Below are 19,558 nucleotides of genomic sequence, written 5' to 3' on the forward strand. Positions count from 1 at the left end.
CATTTGGACTTATTTAAATCTGTCTGATATTCCAACCACCCTTTGTGAAAAGTACATGGTTTTGCTGTGTGTTTCAGGCTGCCTGCATTCAAACTAATTATAACGTTTTGTTCCTTGAGGTGTATTTCAAAGACTTTTAAGCTGGTTTCTTCTGGCACTCTCTTACTTGAATTCTATATTGCCTCTCCAAATGCAGCTATTATGTCTTTGGGTCTGGTTTTTCAGTGCACGCACACAGTGCTCATGGGTAAAATTCTGCACGGACAGCAAAGTCACAGCAGGAACAAGGAAAATTAATCAGACAAGAGCCACTCATGGTCCCAGCCATCAGGATGATCATAAACATAAATAACATTCCAGGCGGTGGGGCTGCACAGAGGACATGCAAGGGCAGCAAGGCAAAAGGCAAAAGGCCAGCCCTTGAATTAGAAGGCAATTTAAAGCTAAACGAATCCCATCCACGACTCAGATTTATTGGCAAGCAACAGAAATTGTCTGGTGGCCCAGTTTTTCCAGATACAGGTTCAGTAGTACAACGTAATGTAACTCTATTTGGGCAGTGGCAACAACAGAGAAGAGAGAGAGAGAGAGAAAAAAAAGCAAGAAAAATCTTGATTTTTATTCATGTTACCTGGTAGGTTTGTGTAGAAACACATGAGAGATTTGTAAACGTTAAAAAAAACAAATAAACAAAAAAACTTCGGCCCTGCAATGAGGACACACTGTATGTTAATAAAGTCCTACTGTCAGTTATACTATGACTACAGAGCACACATGGCAGCCCACTGATCTGGAGACAGTGCCTACACGCAGACATAACCCCTTCATGTCCAGCAGGTCTGTTTTACTGCTGCCTGCCCAGACGTAATTGTGCTGGAAGCTTGTCCTTGGTAAATCCATCTACTTTATGGAGTACACGGAACTTTGTGTAACTTATTCAATGAGAGCGTTCCATTCCAAGTGTTTCATAAACCTTAGGTAACAGTACATAACGAAAGGTACAGCCGTGTGCTCGTTATGCACGCACATAGTCAGAACGACGCGGAAGCACATGAGGTGGTTATTTAAAGGCAGCTGCAAGTAGCAGTTGACTGCCTTCCAAATCGAAAGGCGAGCCTTTAATAATTATTTTTAGTGCAGATAATTAAGTTAAATTAAACCGTCTCTTAGGAAAACATACAAACGCATACGGCCTTTGACTAGCTTCTTCTGATTTCTATCCCACGATGAATAGTATAATGTAGTATAATTTATACAAGGTGACGTGTGTTTTTACAGAAGAGAATGCCTGTACAATGATCCAGCCGGGACTACGCAATGGGAAGCATGACCGGAAACACTTGCCTTACGAAAGCGAGGTCAAAATGGCGGCTTGCTGCATGTGAAGAGGACGTTACAGGAGCCGGTTATACTCTTGAAGATCATGTTTAAAACACCATGTAACAGGCTGACAGGTAAATGAGAATGCGGACCTCTTTTAATTACAGACGCTTACCTTGCTTTTCACTTTAAATGATAAAATAAACAAGCCGTTTGACAATTAGCGAAGAAGCTTGCAAAGTTAACACCACTTGTAGTTGCTAGCATACAACTTTGCCGGCTGGCATAACTATCCTCCACGGATATGATCTCTCCCTCGAAAAAATCATTGTTTAACTGTTTCAGGGCTTGGTATGTTTATTTTCTGACTTGAACAAACGTGTCGTGAATGTGCTCTAGTACAACAACTGTGTAGCTAAGATGTTGCAGCTTGGTTTGATAGCCCACCTGGCTGTAAATTAGTGAACTGAAATACTTTTAGGCTATACTGTTGAGGTGTTTAAGTACTGGTCTACCCCTCCTTCGTCTGACAGTGTATTTTATGTGCCCTAGGGCATTCTTAATGGCATGGTGGTGTCTTGCCATGTATGCACAGCATAAAAACGATAAATTCCATTTTAAATCACAGCACTATATCAACTGATTTTCCATAATGGTTGATTTAGGTCTGATTGGGGTGAGTTTGAGTCAGAAGCTCACAGCGAACTTATCCAAAGGTCACCCGAGTTCACGTAGCCTCATTCAGCTCTGCCGCAGCAACCCAGCAGAATGGATTACGTTCCAACACCTGTGCTTCCTTAGACGGCAGGTAAGTCTCTCACTCTGCCTGTGTTCATACAATGCCAGGTCTGACTGGATTTATGAATATGAGTTTGAACGGGCTGAGGGATAACTAAGAGGGAACACTTAGTTAACGTGTAATTCCAAGTTGGGTATTGAGTTATATTGATGTTATTGAAGGACCAGTGCTGAGTGGTTTAGTGCACTGTTGTCGTGCACTTAAGTTTTAGGAAAGGCACTTGTTCGAGGTCAGTCCGTCTTGTTGAAGTAGGCTAAGTCTGAGAATCACATCACTTACAAAGCACAGCAGTAGTACGCCACTGCCTCTTGTAGCGGGAGTGTTGTTCCGGTATCAAAAGTGTCTGAGTGTGTGTGTGTGGGCAGATAAAAGCACCACTAATACTGTGTCTCTGTATGTGTCATGGAGAGATATCACTCACTTCCCAGATAGGACACTAACCCAAAACCAAAAGGCCTGTCGGTGAAAATTCAAGAATATCTATTAAAATTGTTAAATAGCAGCTAAATAAATAAGTAACTAAATCAATAAATAATATTAAATATCATTGCTTCAATAGTGAAGCCACACTGAATATTAAAATGGCATTACTTAGATAAAGCACGGAAATACATTTACATTTACAACAATAAACAGAAACAGCCTAATGCCCACTCACTCTCTCATTCACTCTTTCAAACAACTAATACAGTAAAACAAAGTATAACATCGTCTAATCAGCGGTAGTAATTACAGGATACAATTGACTGTCACAATAAATTATACTTCTCGTAAGTGAGTCTGTCTAGTATGTATCAGTCTGTGGTCCACAGAATATCCAAGGACAGGCAGGTGTGTAGTAAATTAAAAAAAAACAAAAAAACAAAAATTGGAACCCAGTACCTCGAGAGTCTCTATGACTAGTAGAGAGGAATCACTGGTAGATGTCTGTGGATGGAAGGGCAAGAGAACAACAACAAAAGTGCCGTCGTCTTTGGTTGTCACAGGATGGACTCCGACCGCTCCTTCAAATGATGTTTCAGTCGGCCGCTCAGTCCCTCGCTCGGGACAGGCAAACATGGTGCAAATTCACTTTAACCACTGCCGACATAAGCCCCCGTCGCTTCTTCCTCGGCTTCTGTCACCAAATTCTGTATAGCCGTTTTCACATATGCGCTACGGACTATAACCGCAGAATCAGGTTCGCATTATGTCCGAAGTTGCCCTTTCACACATGCAGCACACAGCAGCAGATAGTCAGAGTCAGACGCTTTCATACATACTCGAAATACTCCGTTTGCTTTAGGCAGGGGGTGGTGCCTGGGTAGAGCGTGCAGGAGGCAGGACATGACGTAAAAAGTACTCTGCGAAAATCGCAGTGTTTTGTTTACAACAAATTGAAAAAAGCAGACGAGGCTACCGAATTTTGTCTGACAATTTCGCTGTCGGCCTTTACCAACAGAAGTTCCCGAATCTCGTCGTCTCTCCATTAAGGCATTTTCGTTGGCGTCCTCATGTAAATGACCCTTCTTCTTCACCCTGGGATGTTTGTATTCTTCTGGTTTCACGCCAGTCACATGTTAGAAATGGCATCAACAAGCCCCCTTGCTCAATGTGCATACTCAGGAATATAAACCGCTCTATTCACACATGGACCCAAATGAACGGAGTTTGTACTCGGGGGCTGGTAGAATAAAGTCCGTTCAGAATCCGAGTCGACTGATTCAGACATTTTTGTTCACACATACAGCCCCTCCGGTTAGAATCTGGATTATTTTAGGGTTGCAGGGCATGTGTAAAAGGGGCTTATGACACCGGTTTCGCTACAATTAGCCTACTTGAGGTAACGTTCTGTAGCCCAGGTAGCTAACCAAGTAACAGCGGTAGCCAGCAGTCCACGAAACTCAACCAACACAGGAAATACGCATGGACAAACGGCAGACAAGAGAACAGAAGGCGATTTCACTTTGACTATTCAGATATTAAGAATGAATCCCTAAACCTAATCTTAACTGTTCTTATTTTTGATTGATCTCTTCTGCTTAGTCTTCACCTTTAGTTTTTTTCTCACTCTTCCGTTCTCCGATACTTTGTCTCGCGTGCTACGTTACCCCTGGTTACCCCACTCAAAGACCGAACGAGCGCTGATCAAAAACAAATTAAAGCTCCAACCATGGCCCCCTTTACATTCTGTTACTCTGTGCAGGTATGGTAGTAAAGGGGAAAATGCCTCTGTTAATAGTGACATGGGATTAGCCCTGTGTATTGATGTTAATATTGATATTTGATTACTCCTGTGTAATGGTTTTAATATTAATGTGTGATTACTCCTGTGAAATGGTTTTAATATTAATGTGTGATTACTCCTGTGAAATGGTGTTAGTATTGACATGTGATTGCTCTGTAATGGTGTTAATGTTGACATGGGATTAGTCCTGTGTAATGGTTTTAACACTGATGTCTGATTAGTCCTGTGTAATTGTGTTAATGTTGTCATGTGATTGCTCCTGTGATACGGTGTTAATATTGACATGGGATCAATCATGTGTAATGGTGTTAATATTGATGCGTGATTACTCTTGTATAATGGTGGTATTATTGGTGTGTGATTACTGACGTGTAATGTTGTTATTACTGATGTGTTACTACTGATGTGTAATGGTGTTACTATTGGCGTGTGAGTACTTACGTGTAATGGTGTTATTACTGACATGTGATTACTGACGTGTTATGGTGTTATTATTGACATGCGATTACTGATGTGTAATGGTGTTATTATTGGCATGCGATTACAGCTGTGTAATGGTGTTATTATTGACTTGTGATTACTAATGTGTAATGCTGTTATTATTGACATGTGATTACTGACATGTTATGGTGTTATTGTTGACATGTGATTACTGATGTGTAATGCTGTTATTATTGGCATGTGATTACAGCTGTGTCGTGGTGTTATTATTGACTTATGATTACTGATGTGTAATGGTGTTATTATTGACTTATGATTACAGCTGTTTAATGGTGTGGGTTTCTCCTGCAGTATGTGATGAAACATGGTGGTGAGCTTCTGCAGAGGGCGAGACCGAAGCAGGAGCGTGTCACCTCCATGCTTGAGGATCGAGATGACTCTGAGGTCCAGCAGGTCCACCAGATCCCAGCCATCAAACCTGTGCCCAGTGCCCTGATCCCAGCAGGCGGGGCAGCAGACCTTCAGAACGAGCCTGAGGCTGCCAGGGAGGCCCGCATGGAGGCGCGGCAGTGGAAGGAGCTCCGCGTGGATTATGGAGATCTGCCTGGGATCTATGCCCGTCTCTCCAAAATCAAACTCACAGGTACATTATGGAGCGAATATAGACCACTGTAAATGAAACACAGCCAACAAATTCAAAGTATAGAATAAACACAGACCTTTATAAAAGAAACACAATCAACAAAATCAAACCCAACGGGTACGTTATGGAGTGACTGGAGACAGTTATAGATTAGACATAGCTAATTTCAGTATGTTGGCAGTGATGAGAAGTAGACTAATTCAGTGTGGTTGGAGCAGAAATGGTATATCATTCAGGTTTTTTCTCTTGATCGACTCTGCTTTGATGTACAAAATGACTTACCTGTGGTAAGCTTTATGGAGAAAATTCCAATTTAAATTCCATTTAAAAATGATAGTGTTATGGAGATTTTGTAAGTTTCCTGTGTCTGGTGTTATGATGACTACTAACTACCTGAATAAAAGAAACAGTGGAGTGAATGATGGGTAGAGTATAGAGCAAGCAGAGGTGTAGTGTCTGGGTCAGTTATATGTAGAAAACCTTCCCATCATGCTCAGCGCAACACTAACTTCATTCAGAACCATCCCAGGATTGTCCTGAAACCAGGGTTTACGTTAGCCGGCATCGCGTGTAGTTGTCCGGCAGATAAAAATACCAACAGCCAAAATGTCTGGTGGGAAAGATACCAAATAAATAAATTCATTCATAGCATATTAAATAGACTAATATTGTGTGATCTATAAATATGTTGTTAAGACAACTTAAATATAAACTTACATTATGCAAGTTTGGTTTTCCCTCCGCTGTTATGACACTGAGAGATTCACCAAGTGTTTGGTCATGTGACTAAGTGCTGTGCGAGATCAAAAGCCTATAGTGCGCTATGCACACTCCATAGCAACAGCCCTGTGTTTTTGCTCACTCGGCTCCACATATTAGCACGACTCCGAAAAGTCAAAGCAGACATCCCTCGGCCAGTTTTTTAAAAAACCAAGTGGTGGTGCACGTATATATTATTTTCAGTGTTTTTTATTTTAGACCTAATTGCTTCATTTAGCCTGTTTTCAGCTTATTTAATTTGACGGCCTTTGAATGCAAAGGGACATACATTTATACTATATGGCTGGAATTCTGGAATATTAACGGCTGCCCGAAACACTGTCAGCCACCTCGAAGTGAAAACTCACCATCCCAAATATGAAATTCTTTTCTTTCTATTACCATTACATATATTTCTCACCTAAAATGTTTGTGTTGCTGTGACACCATCAGCCGTCTTTAAAAACTGTGTTATTTTGACTGTGAATTTAAAAGTCTGTGCTTATGAATAGTCTTTTCTTCCATGTAGTAATAAAAGCAACACAATCATACAGACAGCAGTGTGTTCTATTTAAAAGCATATTCAATATATTCTACTGGCCAAAAAATGTATTGCATAAGTTATGTACAAAATGGATAAAAGGACTAGAGGGATGTAGAAAAAAAGCTGTAGGCCAGTCAGTGTATCTATGATCTTTTTGCTGATAGGTAGGGTTGGCCCAGTTCTTTATCACTCAGCATAGGTTTCTATAAGGTGTTTTTTTTTATTAATTGTTTTTTTACTGACCACAGCACTGGTGGTTACCACAGCAGCGGCTGGATACGCAATGGCTCCAGTGCCCTTTGACCCTGTGTGCTTCTTGTTGGCCTCTATTGGAACAGGTCTTGCCTCATGTACAGCAAACTCCATCAACCAGGTGAGTCATTAAATATTATACAATATTCTTTCATCTGAGGCAATGCAATAATTCAGCCTGTCTGTTGATTTTTGTTATACTAAATGCTATTTATGTTGTTATGGAAATGATTTTCCTGTCTGACACGAGGCCTATTCTTGGACAAAGAGAGTTTTTGATGGTTTATACCTTTTCAGTCCCCAGCCTTGCTTAGTTTAGTCCATGAACCCAAGCCTCAGGGTTTTGTAAGTGGTTTGCTACACTTACGAGAACCTGATTGCTGACACCATACACAACCCAGTGACACCATTAAGGAAGTGTCGGAATCTCAGGAGTCAATAGTTGTGGCAGGGCTAGATTAGAATTTCGAGACCTTTGTTTTTCCATATCGGCATTGTTTGACAGAGTCATTTGAGGGCAATTACAGAGAGAAAAATGGCTGTGGAAACTTTAGAAAAACACAGTTCTCGACATCTCCCTGATGGTTAACCACCATGCTAAAAAGCACCATAACCACAGTAATAGCGTGTTGGCAGTGTGTCAGTGTCTGTGTTGTTTTGGAATTTTTTTTTCTGTGAAATGGATGACATCTTATTTTTAGCATTGACGCAACTTCAAAGTTTTAGTGTTTTTTGTGTGTTTGTTTGTTTGTTTGTTTTTTTGCACTACATGAATGCAAACATTTGACCAGGTCTTGTATAAGGTACCTCACAGGTCTTATACAGGGGGAAAAAAAACAAAACAAAACAGAAGGATAAACCCTTAATGGAGCCAGGTCTGCTCCTTATTAGTTGTTCAGCCCTTTCCTCTCCTGCTATGTAGCTCTCCAAACACAAGAGTAGTTTTTTTTTTTTGTTTGTTTGTTTTTGACTGACTGCTCCTGCCCAGCTAAAAATAGAAGCAGGAGGTGAGGGAGTTGTGGAGTGCTGGGGTTAAAACAGGGCTGTCCTACGTGCTGAGCTCTGTCGTTCCGTGTAGGAATGTCGTCTGTGACTTAAGAGTATTATGGTAATGGTCGGTGGCCCTCCCTGCCTTAGTTTGAGCTCCATTAAGACTGGGCTGAGGTCTGTAATTTGGGAAAGGTAGTGATTAAGCCTGTTGGGTTCAGGCCTCAGGGCCTTGGGGCAGTACCTCCTGTGACAGCCTCATGTCATCAGCCTGGTCCATTGCCCCCCAGCCCAAGTGCCTTTTCAGCACAGCCAGCCTAACTGTCAATTAACCTCTCACTGGCTTCAATGCCTTAGCCTCTTCCATGCGTCGGCAGACTTTCATGCTGGTTGTTTGGATGACATCCATCCTTCAGATGGTAACAAGCAAATATTTTCCTTACGGGTTGCACATGTGTAACGTCAGTCATTCTGGGATTTTTTTTTACGCAAGTTCATGCAGTAACACACCTAAGTATGTACCCCACTCAGCTATGACAGCAATCCTCTGGATCTCTGAGAAAAACAACAGAGAGTTGAAACAGTTTTTTAATGGCTCTCTCTGTGCTGAAAGAGTGAAGACAGGTGCCCAGCAGCTGAGGTGGAACATGTCCTTCCTTAAAAGACAAGCTCTGATCTGATGCCTTGGTCATGTGTGTCCAGCTGTGACTCTGCACTGTGACATGGATGCTGATTCAGACCAGTACCCAGCACTGTGCTGTCTCTGCAGGTCTGAGCTCACAGGCCAGGCAAATGCGCTAGGACACGGTGAAGCCAACTGGCAAACAGAGAGCCATGTTAAATGATCACCAATGCCATGCGTTGTTAGGCACAGAGAAACAAGAACACGCATCACTTCGTATGTTGCAAGGAAAAAACTGGAAATAATTTATTCATCCCTGATTACGTATAAGAGCTGTTTTTGTGAGTTATGTTTAAGTGTCTGGGAATAGCAGTGTAGTTGAAACTGGAACAACTGGGCCTCATACGACCATTGACTGTTCTTCAACGGCCAAAAACTTATCTCTCTCCCTCTCCCTCCCTCTCTGTCTCTCTCTCTTTCTTTGGTATTGTTCAGCTGTGCATGTTGTGTCTGGGGGAGGCACTGATCTGATTCAAAAGATGATGAGAAGACTGAAAGTTGAGGATGACAGATGATCCTCTTGTTAATGTATTTGTTTGATGTTTGATCCTCTTTGAGGTCTTAATTGAGCAGGAACAGCAGCAATGCATGTGCATCGATGACCAGCGGATGGGAGAGTGTAAACAGAGAAAAGAGAAGACAGAATGAAGAGTGTAGAGTGTAAAAAGAGAAAAGAGAAGACAGAATGAAGAGTGTAGAGTGTAAACAGAGAAAAGAGAAGACAGAATGAAGAGTGTGGAGTGTAAACAGAGAAAAGAGAAGACAGAATGAAGAGTGTAGAGTGTAAACAGAGAAAAGAGAAGACAGAATGAAGAGTGTAGAGTGTAAACAGAGAAAAGAGAAGACAGAATGAAGAGTGTAGAGTGTAAACAGAGAAAAGAGAAGACAGAATGAAGAGTGTGGAGTGTAAAAAGAGAAAAGAGAAGACAGAATGAAGTGTGGAGTGTAAACAGAGAAAAGAGAAGACAGAATGAAGCAGATTCTGAGCCCCAAAAAGCATAAAACAGACACATGACAGTTTAACTGCGTAGCATACCAGCTTGTTATTAAATGATACAGTTACCGTCTCTCCGTACTAAATGGTTGTGGTTTGCTCAGTTTTGACCTTATGTGTGTGTGTGTCAGATTTGTAGGCACTGGACTGAATTCAGTTGCTGGTGCATGATTATTTATTATTTTAATAATGAATAACACTATATATATGTGTGTGTGTGTGTGTTTGTGTGTGTATGTGTGTGTGTGTGTATATATATATGTATGTGTATATATATATATATATATATATATATATATATATATATATATATGTATAGTGTTATTCACTATTAAAGTAATAAATAATCATGCACCAGCAACTGAATTCGAGAACCTTTTCTGTTATTTTTGTTGCTTTCACACTATCACTGAGAAGTTTCTCGCGTCTTTGCAATGCACCTGACAAAGTTATCTGCTTCTTGGAATCGTCCCCTTTTTTGTTTGGTTCAACTCGTCCCGTTCTTTCACATGATGCTTGTGGCTGTGCTTGCCCTGTCCACACTAACCCGGGCAAATTTGAAAACGCATAATTATTTCTCCGTTTAGCCCTTCCATCCACACTAAAACAGCGCTTTCTGCCACTGAAAACAATACTTTTCAAAAACTCTCTTTGAGGTGCGTAAATTTGAAAACGCTGGGTTCACGTTGTAATCCTGGGAGGGTTGACTTTCTTGTGGCCAGAGGTTGGCATCTGCACCAGTTCCTCATTCCACACGTGACAGAGCAGAAGGAGACGCTGTCTACTCCTCAACTCTCAAAAGTCCTCCTCTGGTTACTGAGCTGTGTGTGTGTTATATATGTGGTGTGTGTGTGTGTGTGTGTGTGTGTGTGTGTGTGTGCGCATGTGTGTCCACACACTCAGATATTTGATTGCTTCCAAATCTCAGAAGGTCATAGTTGGCAGGGGTAAAGGGAACCGATCCTGGCAGAATTCATTGTATCGTGGTTCAATTATGTTAATCAAGAATTGTTTTTCTGAAAACTAAGTCAAAATCTAAATGGACACTGGTGAAGTGTTAATGTGTTTTAGGAGTGTAATGAAAAGGCCAGTGTTGTTTTGGGAAAGATGAAAAGAGTGGTAATAAGGGGCTGACGGCCATGCTTACTCTGCTGTCTGTACAGGCCCTGTGTTTTGTTTGTGCTGTTATCTGATGAGGAATGTCATTGTAGTGTACTGTAATTACACACGCAAAGACACACCAGGCACTGAGTGATACAATCACCTGCCATGCGGTCGCCATGGCAACTCTCTGAACTTCTCTGCTTCAACTTTGAACCTGTCAAGATTGTTTGTGAACTTTCCAGCTTTTTAAAGAAGACACACCCTTACCTGGGTATAGAGGAGTGCTGAGCTTTACTTGTCGTTTGTGGTTTTCATAATACAAGTTGGGGGGGGGGGGGGGGGGGGGGGGCAAGAAGAGGAGTGAGAACTTCAGATGTGTTGCCAACACCCCCCCCCCCCCTTTTTTTTTTTTTGGAAGGCTTTTCTTTACTGCTGTAACCTCCATTTGGTTGAGTGAGATCAAAGGAGATGCTCTTGAGCAAACCCACGACAAACAGCAAATCAAAGGTGGATCATTCAAACAATTGCTTCCTGTTTAAGCCACATCAAGCGTCAGAGATGTGTGTGTGTGTGTGTGTGTGTGTGTTTCTGTGTGTGTTAGAGAGAGAGAGAGAGAGGCCACATTCCTGTTTTTCCTTCGCTCTTCTGTTATTGGATTACCTTGACTGCTAAACTCCAGTGTGGGAAGGTGAAGCCAAGACAGCAGCAGTGCTGTCAGAATTGAGGCTGACTCTGTGCCCTTAGGTAGAGCGCTGTAAACACAAGGAAATGAGGTGGTTTCCCTCTTTTTTTCACTGTTGTTTTTCTTCATTTAGAAACTGTCTGGGGATGGTGTAAGAATCCAGCCCCCTGACAGTGGCAGGCCACTTAAATGTTCACATTGTCTGTGTGACCACTGGAGACTCGGCTGAAGAACTGAACTGGGTATACAGCACACATGACTCTGGGTTCCTCTCCTGTGGAAATACTGTGGAAAACTGCTGTGGATATAGATACAGGCGGTTTGGTGTGGATATAGATACAGGTCGTTTGGTGTGGATATAGATACGGGTCGTTTGGTGTGAGTATAGGTACAGGTGGTTTGGTGTGGATATAGATACAGGTGGTTTGGTGTGGATATAGATACAGGTGGTTTGGTGTGAGTATAGGTACAGGTGGTTTGGTGTGGATATAGATACAGGTGGTTTGGTGTGGATATAGATACAGGTGGCTTGGTGTGAGTATAGGTACAGGTGGTTTGGTGTGGATATAGATACAGGTGGTTTGGTGTGGATATAGATACAGGTGGCTTGGTGTGAGTATAGGTACAGGTGGTTTGGTGTGGATATAGATACAGGTGGTTTGGTGTGGATATAGATACAGGTGGTTTGGTGTGAGTATAGGTACAGGTGGTTTGGTGTGGATATAGATACAGGTGGTTTGGTGTGAGTATAGGTACAGGTGGTTTGGTGTGGATATAGATACGGGTCGTTTGGTGTGAGTATAGGTACAGGTGGTTTGGTGTGGATATAGATACGGGTCGTTTGGTGTGAGTATAGGTACAGGTGGTTTGGTGTGGATATAGATACGGGTCGTTTGGTGTGAGTATAGATACGGGTCGTTTGGTGTGAGTATAGGTACAGGTGGTTTGGTGTGAGTATAGGTACAGGTGGTTTGGTGTGGAAACAGGTCATTTGGTGTGGATATAGAGTTTTTTTGGGCCTGTGTTAAAAGGATAACCCCAGACAGCAGGAGTGACAGGGTCATGGTGCCACTGATATTAGGCTGCTCCCATGAATGGTCCTGTCATGACAGCGGCTTGGTGGGTGTTCCACTGCCCAGTCGACACTTTCTCCCCAATTCCTGCCTAATTGGATAATTGTGCCCGAAGACTGTTTCAAGCTGTGTCTGAAACGTCTGGTGAAGGGACACGGCAAAAGTCGATAGTGTGATCTGAGTTATAGCCAAGCAGGGCACCAGCCCCATTCTAACCCCTCTGCCTGTCTCTTCATGCCCCATTCTTAGCCCTCTACCTGTCTCTTTATGCCCCAGTGAGGAAGAAGAAGAGGAAGTAATTTATTCGTTCTCTGCATCTGACCCATCCTATATATACACTAGGAGCAGTTGACAGCACCTGGGGCCTAACTCCAGTTCTTTTGCCAGTGCTTCGGTCAAGGGCACTGACAGGAATATTAACCTTAACATACATGTCATTGATGGTGGGAGGGAACCGGAGCACCCGGGTAACCCCATGCAAACTCCACGGAGAAAAGACCTGGGACGGTTGGGGCCTGGGACGACCGGGATTCGAACCCAGGACCTTTTTGCTGTGATGCAACAGTGCTAACCACTGAGCCACTGTGAAGTCTGGCCACCTGTGCCTGTCTTCTCAAGCCCCATTCTTAGCCCTCTTCCTGTCTCCTCATGCCCGTGACATCCCCACATCACACATCATCTCATGTTCTGTGTCATCTCCCCCTGTAGTTACTGTCAGACACCACCGTCTTTTGTGTCAGGCTGTCTGTCATGGTGGGATGTCTGAGGATGACACACACAGGTTGAACCAAGGGATCTCTAATGCCCTAATGCCAGCCCTTTGTGCCTGCCTGCTTCTCTCTCTCTCTCTCTCTCCTTTGGAAGCATGCATTATTTACCCTCCTAGCCTTGGCCTCTGGCTTGACACATCTGAGCAGTCAGCAGTGGGCTTTCTTTTTAAGAGCCTGACAAATGTTCTAAAAGCTTTCAGAAACCTTAAACAAACAAGTGTTGAGTGAGCTGTGAACAGGCACATTGGCATCACCAAGACCTGCCATCTGTTTATGCCCTGTTCACTGAATGTGGTTCAAACAAGCATAGTTATTTACTCTGTTATTCAGAGTTATTCATGTTTGTTGGATGATTTTGTGATAGTGAATTGGAGGCTGGATGGTCTTATATCCCCGTCCTTTATACAGTGTTGAGAATAACTTGCACATATGTGCTAATGCACGGGAGGATACAACAGGGCCTTGTTAAGGAGCTCCTAATGTCTCCCACTCTTAGCATGCTCCATATGTTAAGATTCTTTTTTTTCTCTTCTGGATCTAAAGGTGTTTGACCTTCTGTAGGCCACTGGAGTTGTTTTTGTTTTTTGTTTTTTTTCTTTCTAGATCTTTTCTACTTCAGAGTAGAACATAAGCAATGTTTTAAAGTTACATTCATCATCCCATTAATCATATTTATACAAACATTCAGGGTTAATGTTGGAGCTTTTCCAGCTGAAATGGGATTTTAAGTTGGCCTGGAAATTACCTGCTGGGATAAGATATCTTAAACCCATACGGTGAATAGTTCAGCACTATTCTGATGCAAATTTAAGAGCGTGACTTTAAGAAGAACCATTTTAGTCTTTGAAGTAATTTATGGCAAGGTAAAACAGAGATCCAGTTTGGATCCAGGTTCAGGAGGTTTAATGTGCCTGCAGTGAGTAATATAGCTTTAGCTTAACCTTTTTGTCTTTGAGTGCTTGTGTTTTAATGTAATTTGTGTTTTCTATCGTGACAAGAATCAAGACTCTATAATGTCATTTGGCATGAAATTTTAATGCCAGTTCTCTCCCAAATCCCATTTCAGAGAATATCGAACTCATCTGGCCAGACTGAAAATCAACCTCTCTCAGGACCTACCTGTCAGTCTCGCACACCCTTATTTGTAACCAAACTGTAGAGAGAGTGTTTTCTCTTGGGGGGCAGATTCCTGTAGACATGAGAAAAGGACTCTTTCAGCTTCCCAAGTGGCTTTTCTCTCTGTCACTGCAGGCATCTCTTTCCCTTAATCTTTGGCTGTCACTGAGGAGTGAGAGGGCTTCATTTCCCCATAGAGCCCATGCATTTTTAAAATCCATATTTGCATGCATGGTGTAGCAAGGGGAACTGATCCAGGATAAAGATGCTATGTGTGTTTATGTTTTTGTGACGGTCATTAAAATTGACTATTACTCTCTGTCTTGTTTTGCAAACTGGATTGTCCTCGTAAGACGATGGTTTCTGCAGAACAGAATGGTATGGGGAGATTGCCTCTCTTACAATGCCTGAAATACTGAAATATTTATTGCAGAGCAGCTGAGAGTGATGAGGTAAGGTATAATACATTGGTGTAGGGGCTAAAGTAACATTCATGAGCTTTTGTAGACATGACGCATCGTTCATAGTAATTTAATACGCAATGTAGAAGGGTGCTTCATCAATCTACAACATGCCTCTCACAGGCTGCTTCATGATCCCTTCTCTCCAACTGGGCACTTGTACTGCCCAAAGACTAACCTATCAACACCCAGGATACACTACCCGCCCCATGCCTCCCACGGGGAATTCCGCATGGTGGACACCTCTGGAAGGACCATTAGTGGTAACCAGAGCCCCCACCCCTTCCAACAACTTCACCCCTTTGGTCGGAGACTGGGAGAATGGTGTGTGCCAGAGTTTTATCTGTTCTGTGGTGAGATGCAGTGACACAGGATACACTTTCAAACAATATGGAAATTCCATCGCCATGACAACATCTCTGTCCATTCTGTCTCTGTCACCACTGGACCCTAACAGCTTGAACATCTCCTGTAGGTTTTCACATTTTGCTGGTACAGCAACGAAACAAACAAAATAGTTTGTTGATTCCTTTTGTTTCTATGAGGAAATCAACTTGCATTGCCCCCAAGAGGAAGAAAAAAGGAGAGACAGTGTTCTCAAAAGATGTTTAAGAGTTTTGCTTTTGGTCAGGGGCGTCACTGACTGATTTCTTAAATTGTCATCACAAGAGAAAGTGCTATTATTTCCATTTTAAATATGTAAAAAAAAGTGTGGAAATGTGTTGTGTCTGTGTCTGTTTCTTTTTTGTTTGTTTGTTTTGTTTTGTTTTGTTTGTTTTTGTGTGTGTGTGTTTGTGTCTGTTTTAATAGCTAAGCACCAGTCGAGTGTGTTATTCGCCTGCATTAAGGCAGACAAGCATGCCTGAGGTAGGTATTAACACCAGAGCGATGCTTCATATCCACAAATGCTCACAGTAGGAGATTATTTTCCATTCATTCTCTAAAACAATGGAGGAAAGTGACCTCTGACAGCGTGCATCAGAGCTGAGGCTTCACTCCTGTATCTACGTTAACCTGTTTGGGCAAGGCATGAAATGATGGGCCTTTAATCTGTGAGTAATCTGGTTCTGCTCTGCAGGCAGGCACCTGAGGCAAGGTTAGGTGTTGCTCTGGAGTGGGATGTGTTTAATAGTTAATTTCCTTAAAACTGGAAAGCCTGGATTATCCACAGGGTGCCAGTCTGTGTCAAAATGTACATGAGAGAATATAACAGCTGAGGCACCATATGCTCACTGTCTTTGGTACTGCAGTGATGAGCATCAGTGTCTTCACAGGAGAGAGGGAGGGGTGGCACAGAACTGTCTGTCTATGTATAATACATATGTATTAATGTGTGTGTGTGTGTGTGTGTGTGTATTTAGAGAGAGAGAGAGAGAGACTACATATGTATTAATGTATGTGTGTGTGTTTGTACACGATAAATAAATAAATAGCCTAAATAAAACGGATGTGGGAAGCATGTTCCTTCTACCAACACTCCAGGAAAAGCATTTTGTTTTTAGACATATGAGTGAATAAAATATAACGTATATTCTTAATGTGTATGAAAATGTACAGTTACCAATGGTGGCGTTCCTTTTCCATCAGTATGGGTAAACTGGCCTGCGTCATGCCTGGACAATATCAGCCCAATGTTTCATATATATTTTTGCCCAAGATGGTTCTCTCTGAGTAAATCGCTGCTGATCAGTTAGTGGATTGGGGGTAGGGGTTGACTGATGTGGTTTTTTTCAGGGCCGATACCGATTATCAGTGATCAAGGAGACCGATAACCGATATTCAGAACCGATATACATTTGCAGTAAAAATGAAAATCTTGGTGTCAAAAGTTAGAATAACACAAACTCCAACTTAAAGCTTCATTGAAATGCCTTTAAGCATATGTTTACTTAAAAGAGAACTTTTCAACATTATCTTAAAACAAAAAGTACAGGGAGCTCCCAGCAGCATTTGTTATAAAGTTAACTAAAAATTTAAATAAATAAATAAACAGAAATGACTGTTCGACTCTGACAACTCTACACCATCTATGCAGTCCATGTATGGATTAACACAGGCCTTAGATGCAGTTCCATTATGTCTGAAGTCTCTAACAATATCCTGCAGCTCTCTACAAGAAACAGAGTCAGAGACAGCTTCAGGACACACTTCAGTAACTAGTAGTCATGGGTTGAGACTCAGGCCCTGTTTACACCTTGCATTAAGATCCGATTCTTGTGATCCGATCACAAGTGGACAGCTCAAAAGTACAGGTGTAAACGCATCCAATGCGCTTTGAGGATGCATCGAGATCTGATCACTCAGACCACATTCGGAGGTGGTCTGGACCGCATATGACCACATTCTTATAGCAGTGTAAACGTGAATGCGTACTCGACCACATTGAAGGACCGCCCACCCAACTGATGTCCTACGCTTAGGTGGAAGTACGAACTCATTCTCACGACAGCAACATCACAGTGCAGTGCAATACAACAGGGATAAATAACAGGGACATTATATACGCACCAAACATCTTGCCTGGAACACACCAAGGACCCAGTCTGTACTGTTTCGATTTACCCGCTTGCTAAGTGCTCTGCGCAATTCTTCTTCTTCTTTTAATTTGTGGTGGACCACGCACAGAAAAATGCGGTGCTGCCTCACACTGGTTAAAAACAACAACGCATTTTGTCCCTGCAAGTGGAAATGTTGTACGTGTTCATTTGCATATAGAGCGGGGAAGTGAGATCCGATCTCAAGTGGTAACTCGAGACGTATGTGGATACGGATTCTAAAGCCAGGTGTAAACAGACGCATGTGTACGCTGTCCACTTGTGATCGGATCACGAAAATCGGATCTTAATGCAAGGTGGAAACAGGGCCTGAGAGTATGACTGGCCCTGGTAAGTGACGTGCAAGAATTAACGTTTGAGCCTATCATTTTTTTTGCTAGTCAGCTGGCTAAATTATGGATCAACAAATGAGCTTGTTGACGTTCACTATCGCATTCAAGTTAACTCTACAAGACTCAACAATAATTTACGTTATTATGACCATCAACTACCTATAACATGTAAAAACACCAAGTCATACAGGCGAGTAATGTTACGGTCGCTAAAATAAGTTCCAGTTGCAGTGGCACCAATGTTACTCAAAGATATAGCTTTAGTGACATAAATAAACTATTATCTTGTTATAGTTAACTGTATATCACTGCAACAAAGTGCATTATGCGGCCATTTTCTGTGTAACTGGGGTTTCTGCAACTTCAGTGTACAAGATTAAGATGTTCATTGCGATTTCGGCAATATCTGCTGCAGTCTGCAAATGCCTTCCTCTGTGCACGTGTGTGGCACAGTAGCCTTTGGTGTTGATTGGTTACATGTCACAAGTAATAACCTATCAGATAGTGCTGTGGGTGGGACATTGCTCTAGACCACAGACAGACTACAGACAGAGTGGCGACTACAGACAGAGAGAGGCAGCTGCATCAGAGCTAAAGTAGCACTTTTTAAAATTAATTTCTTTTATCGGCAATTGGATAAAAAAATACTGATACTGATAATTGGGAAAATGCTGAATATTGGCTCCGATAATTGGCCAGGCTGATAATCGGTCAACCCCTAATTGGAAGGGTAGGGGTCAGTGGAGGTTCCAAAGACAGTAAACTGAGAAGACCAGACTGCTCCTGTAAAGGATTATCCTCAGGTGTTTCTTTCTCAGACTCTGGAGTCGTCTCATCTAATTTACTGTAAAAACTATTCTAAATGTGCCTATCCCTCTATTTTAGATACACCTTTCACTGTGTGAAGACCCGTGGTCTGCTGCGGGAGAGCTCTCCTGTGTTTCCATACGTTGTGATTCCCAGCAGTGTTTGTGTGACGTTCAGAGGATTCTGTCACATGACTATCTGTTTTTTCTTTGGTTGCATCATGGCTGGGCTCTTGACAACCATGTTTGTGTGTGCGTGTGTGTGTTTTTGTGTGTTTTTCTCCCCAAAACCACATTTTGAATATCAATGCCATGTCATTCCACTCAGTTGTCTCCAATGTACAGGTAGATTATAAAAAGACAGATGTTGTCAGGGGAACAAAGCCTCAGACTGTGGAGGCGTGTGTCGTAGTTGTCTGTTGTGAGAGGTGTTCTCTCCTGGCGACAGCACCCTCGCAGGCGGGATGTCTCTCCCGGCTTTCATGACTGCTCCCTGTTTACAGTAAGCCTTTTAAAAAAGCAGCCGTCAGCAATGGGGGGCACCGCTGCCGACCTCTATCTGCCCAATACGCAGGTCGTGACAGAGATCTGTGATCTCACCCGTCTCTGACCAACAAGATGAGTCAGGAGAAAGCATCTGGCGAATCTGTCACCTGTGACCACTTCCATTTGTTTTGTTTTGTTTGTGTTGCACTACTGTTACTAGTCACTGTACTTTAGTGTTGTACTTGTATAGTATTTGTATTTGTATGTTGTATTTGGTGTACCAACACACCAAGAAAAATTCCGTGTAGGGGTAAACCCGCTTGGCAATAAGCCACATTCTGATTCTGATTCTTCTGATTCACTGCTTAAGTCTCAGCAGGAACAAGGCATGCGGACATGTGGGATACTCTTAGCACACCTCTACACATGGTGAACCATTCTTTTATTGTAATTGTGACAGAGTGAAGGCACTGTCTTTGTCATATAAATTTTGTTGAGGTTCATGCCTTTTGTTTGTGAAGAAAG

General features: G+C 42.3%; 1 protein-coding gene across 1 annotated transcript in view; it reads left to right on the forward strand.

Annotated features, from left to right (window-relative positions):
• The first annotated feature begins 1,387 nt into the window (after positions 1 to 1,387).
• The window catches only part of cox10 (cytochrome c oxidase assembly factor heme A:farnesyltransferase COX10), a 42,613-nt gene continuing 24,442 nt past the window's right edge, over positions 1,388 to 19,558 (forward strand). Inside the window, exons 1-4 of the mRNA XM_030774567.1 lie at positions 1,388 to 1,454; positions 1,986 to 2,128; positions 5,139 to 5,430; positions 6,982 to 7,106. Coding sequence (XP_030630427.1) covers positions 1,424 to 1,454; positions 1,986 to 2,128; positions 5,139 to 5,430; positions 6,982 to 7,106 — 591 coding nt within the window. The 5' untranslated portion in view covers positions 1,388 to 1,423. The remainder of the gene's footprint in view (positions 1,455 to 1,985; positions 2,129 to 5,138; positions 5,431 to 6,981; positions 7,107 to 19,558) is intronic.

This window comes from Chanos chanos, chromosome 5 (assembly GCF_902362185.1).
Source record: "Chanos chanos chromosome 5, fChaCha1.1, whole genome shotgun sequence".
NCBI lineage: Eukaryota > Metazoa > Chordata > Actinopteri > Gonorynchiformes > Chanidae > Chanos > Chanos chanos.